The 390-nt window shown below is 64.6% G+C and overlaps 1 protein-coding gene across 1 annotated transcript in view; it reads right to left on the reverse strand.

Moving 5' to 3' along the window:
* ANAPC7 (anaphase promoting complex subunit 7) overlaps positions 1–135 on the reverse strand; it is a 20,892-nt gene extending 20,757 nt beyond the window's left edge. The window contains exon 1 of the mRNA XM_006894660.1: positions 11–135. Within this exon, the coding sequence (XP_006894722.1) occupies positions 11–135 (125 nt within the window). The remainder of the gene's footprint in view (positions 1–10) is intronic.
* Between the last annotated feature and the right edge of the window lie 255 nt (positions 136–390).

Genomic DNA, 390 nt, shown 5'->3' on the forward strand with positions numbered 1-390 from the left:
AAGCTGGTACTTCTGAGATGGGGAGAAGAGCTCCGGGTTGTTGTTACTCATCGTCAGTAACAAGCTGCTGAGGAGCCGCACGTTGGAGTGCAGCCCCGCGGCCGCCATGTCCCGCACGTGGTCCACGACGTTCATCCTGCCCGGCGAGGCCGCGGGGCGGGCGGCAGCGGCGCCGAAAGCCCAGAGACTCTCGGGAAGGCTCCAAGATGGCGGGCCCGCTGGGGTCCTCGCGTGGCGCCGCCCCCCCCCCCCGGGGCATGGGTGTCTTCCGTGATGCCTGCGTGAAACAAGACACCGGCCCTGATCCCGGCTTCGCCCCGCTTGACAGCAGGGCGTGACTTGCAAGGTCTATTTCAAAGCAGAAATTACCTCATCAGTCTAATCAGCCCA

The sequence above is a fragment of the Elephantulus edwardii genome, unplaced genomic scaffold, assembly GCF_000299155.1.
Source record: "Elephantulus edwardii isolate Elephantulus edwardi_28Jun2011 unplaced genomic scaffold, EleEdw1.0 scaffold00148, whole genome shotgun sequence".
Taxonomy (NCBI): domain Eukaryota; kingdom Metazoa; phylum Chordata; class Mammalia; order Macroscelidea; family Macroscelididae; genus Elephantulus; species Elephantulus edwardii.